The 2,672-nt window shown below is 35.8% G+C and overlaps 1 protein-coding gene across 1 annotated transcript in view; it reads left to right on the top strand.

Moving 5' to 3' along the window:
• The first annotated feature begins 699 nt into the window (after positions 1 to 699).
• LOC144974141 (uncharacterized) overlaps positions 700 to 2,672 on the top strand; it is a 41,070-nt gene continuing 39,097 nt past the window's right edge. Inside the window, exon 1 of the mRNA XM_078917047.1 lies at positions 700 to 1,021. Coding sequence (XP_078773173.1) covers positions 998 to 1,021 — 24 coding nt within the window. The 5' untranslated portion in view covers positions 700 to 997. The remainder of the gene's footprint in view (positions 1,022 to 2,672) is intronic.

The following is a 2,672-nucleotide window of genomic DNA, read 5'->3' as shown; positions in this document are numbered from 1 at the left end:
CCCCGATCGCCGATCGCCTAAAAAAAATATCTCCCCGTATGTGGGCAAAAATCATCTGCGATAAACGCAGGGATGGGGTCAAAGCGATAGGTCATCCGTCCCGCTACCAGCGGATGTCGGCGTCTATGGGGGGCTTAACACCACCTTACAAGATACTTTAATTGTCCTGCACGTTGTGGGAGACCGAACATAACACCATTTATCGCGTAATTTGAGCAACACCAAATGCCTACCTCAAAGAATTAAAGATACAGGGAGGCAACTTAGCCTTTGAAAATGTGAAATTTTGACATGAAAAATTGTCTTTTTTACACATTTTGGGAGTCTCCCTAATATCAGGAGGGAAAAGGCATTGGGGAGACCCTCCTAATGATTAATAATGGCGATATTGAGGGAGATTATCATTGGGTCTCCATAATGCCTACCTTTTGTATGAGCAACAATGAGAATTACTCCTCTTTCTTGACTATATCTCTACGTTGTGTTTTACGTCACAATGAAAGGCAAGGCTTTCCGACAAATGACCAAGTGTGGTATAACTGCACACTTGTTATTGACCTCCTGTCAATCTGATAACCACACCAATGTACAGTATAAATTGTTGAGTTAACTGTATATGAACCACTTCACTTATTGTCGCATGGATGCATAGATAACACAGGGAGTCTGTCCATGGATGTGAGCTTGTTACGACTTACCACTATTATTGCTATCATCATCGTCATCGCAACCATCATTATCAACACCACATATCCCTTTACTGTAATCAATTTCTGTGGCCTGACTAAGAAAGGGAATGGCGATTCTAATACCTATAATTTATAACAGTATTTTAAGTACATTTGATTGTGATTGATTAAGGAAAAAACTCTCAAACGTTCTTTATACTATAAACTCGCGGGAGTAGATACATCGAATACAATTCTTCAAATCATCCTAATAAAATAACAGATTTTGATTCAACCCACATTCTATTTACATCGATTAAAAAAAAAAAATGTCTGACAATGCTTTTATTAAGGTAAGTAGCAGATTAGATTGATTAAAAAAGTATTTCAACACTGTTCTAATATGTATACAGGCGAAACTTACAGACGTAAGATACGCACAGATAAATAAGCCTCAGAGGTCGTTCCACAAGCAAGCCGTTGACCACTGTGGTCTCTTCTACTTTCGTTTCTTCATTTCCAATCAGACTGCCTGTTATTTTTTAAAATGTGTATGTAACCAATTCTTCGGATACTAATAATGAATAGGTTACATAAAGGTGGCATAACTACTTCAGTAGCAGGATGTACAGGCGGATTCTTGGATAACGGACGTGAAAGAGCGAGATTGGATTATATTTAGGGGGCGTAATTCGACACCCGAAATTAAGGTGTATTTTGTCAACAGATAATTCGACACCCGAAATTCGGGTGTATTTTGTCACCAGATAATTCGACACCCGAAACTTGGGTGTATAGTATTCTATTATCACCTGATAATTCGGCACACTGCAAAGTTGAGTTTTAATTTTTGAATGTTGTTTTAGTTGTTGATTTCCTATGAATGTTGTCTATTCCAAAAAAAAAAAAGAACCAAAAAAAAAAAAAAAAAAAAAAAAAAAAAAAAAAGAAGAAAAACAATCCAAAAGCAAACTCACAATTTCTATCATTTTTGGGTTTTCTCCCAGTACACGAACAACTCCTCTCTCTCTCTCTCTCTCTCTCTCTCTCTCTCTCTCTCTCTCTCTCTCTCTCTCTCTCTCTCTCTCTCTCTCTCTCTCTCTCTCTCTCTCTCTCTCTCTGGAATTTTAAAAAACATTGTTGTCAGGGGCAATATTTTGCTTTCGATTGAAAATACGTTTTTTCCATTGCAAAAATGAGCTCATATCAAGAGACCTATAAATAGGCAGGTATGTAAGTGTTACCTGCTCGATAGGTCGTACTAGGTGTCGCTTAGAAATTTTCCCCATGATTGTAATGACTTTCAAAAGTTTACTCATGTGACAACAATATTGTTTATTTAGCAGATAATAATAATAATAATAATAATAATAATAATAATAATAATAATAATAATAATAATAATAATAATAATAATAATAATAATAATAATAATAATAATATCATCATCATCACCATCATCATCATCAACTAAGAAATTGGAAGAATGGTAATAATAAAAAGAACAATAACATATACACAAATCAATAAAAAAGCTTTAAAGACAAAGGGATTTTTTTAAAAAATAGATAGAAGGAAAAAAAGAATAAATTTGAAAAGAAAAAAAGGTCCCCGTTGGGCTTTGAACCCAGGAACCTCCAATCAAGAGTCAAGCAGCTCAACCACTACGCTCCTCTCGACACACTAGGCTTTAGTTTTCATTCAGACTCCATCAGGCCGTTTATATGTTTAGACAATACCAAGTTATAGTTGCGCTCAAGTTATACGAACGATCGACTGAACGATCACGTGATCAAATTTTCTTTCCCGTTCTCTCTTCACTGCAATTCAGAACGAAGATGGAGAGCCTGCCTTTCAAGTTAGAATATGGAAACGGTTAGCAATGGCTGCGCCTTGATATTTATCATTTTGCGACAACAATAAAATATATTGTAGAAATTGCGATTTGATCCTTTTTTATTCGCGGGTGTAAATCGTTGACATTGCACCTTGTTTGGTAAAAAT

The sequence above is a fragment of the Berghia stephanieae genome, chromosome 5 (genome assembly GCF_034508935.2).
Source record: "Berghia stephanieae isolate SIO BIC M18660-M18661 chromosome 5, UCSD_Bste_1.3, whole genome shotgun sequence".
Classification (NCBI taxonomy): Eukaryota; Metazoa; Mollusca; class Gastropoda; order Nudibranchia; family Aeolidiidae; genus Berghia; species Berghia stephanieae.
Note: the sequence above shows the minus strand (reverse complement) of the source record. Positions and strands in the feature narration are given on the sequence as shown.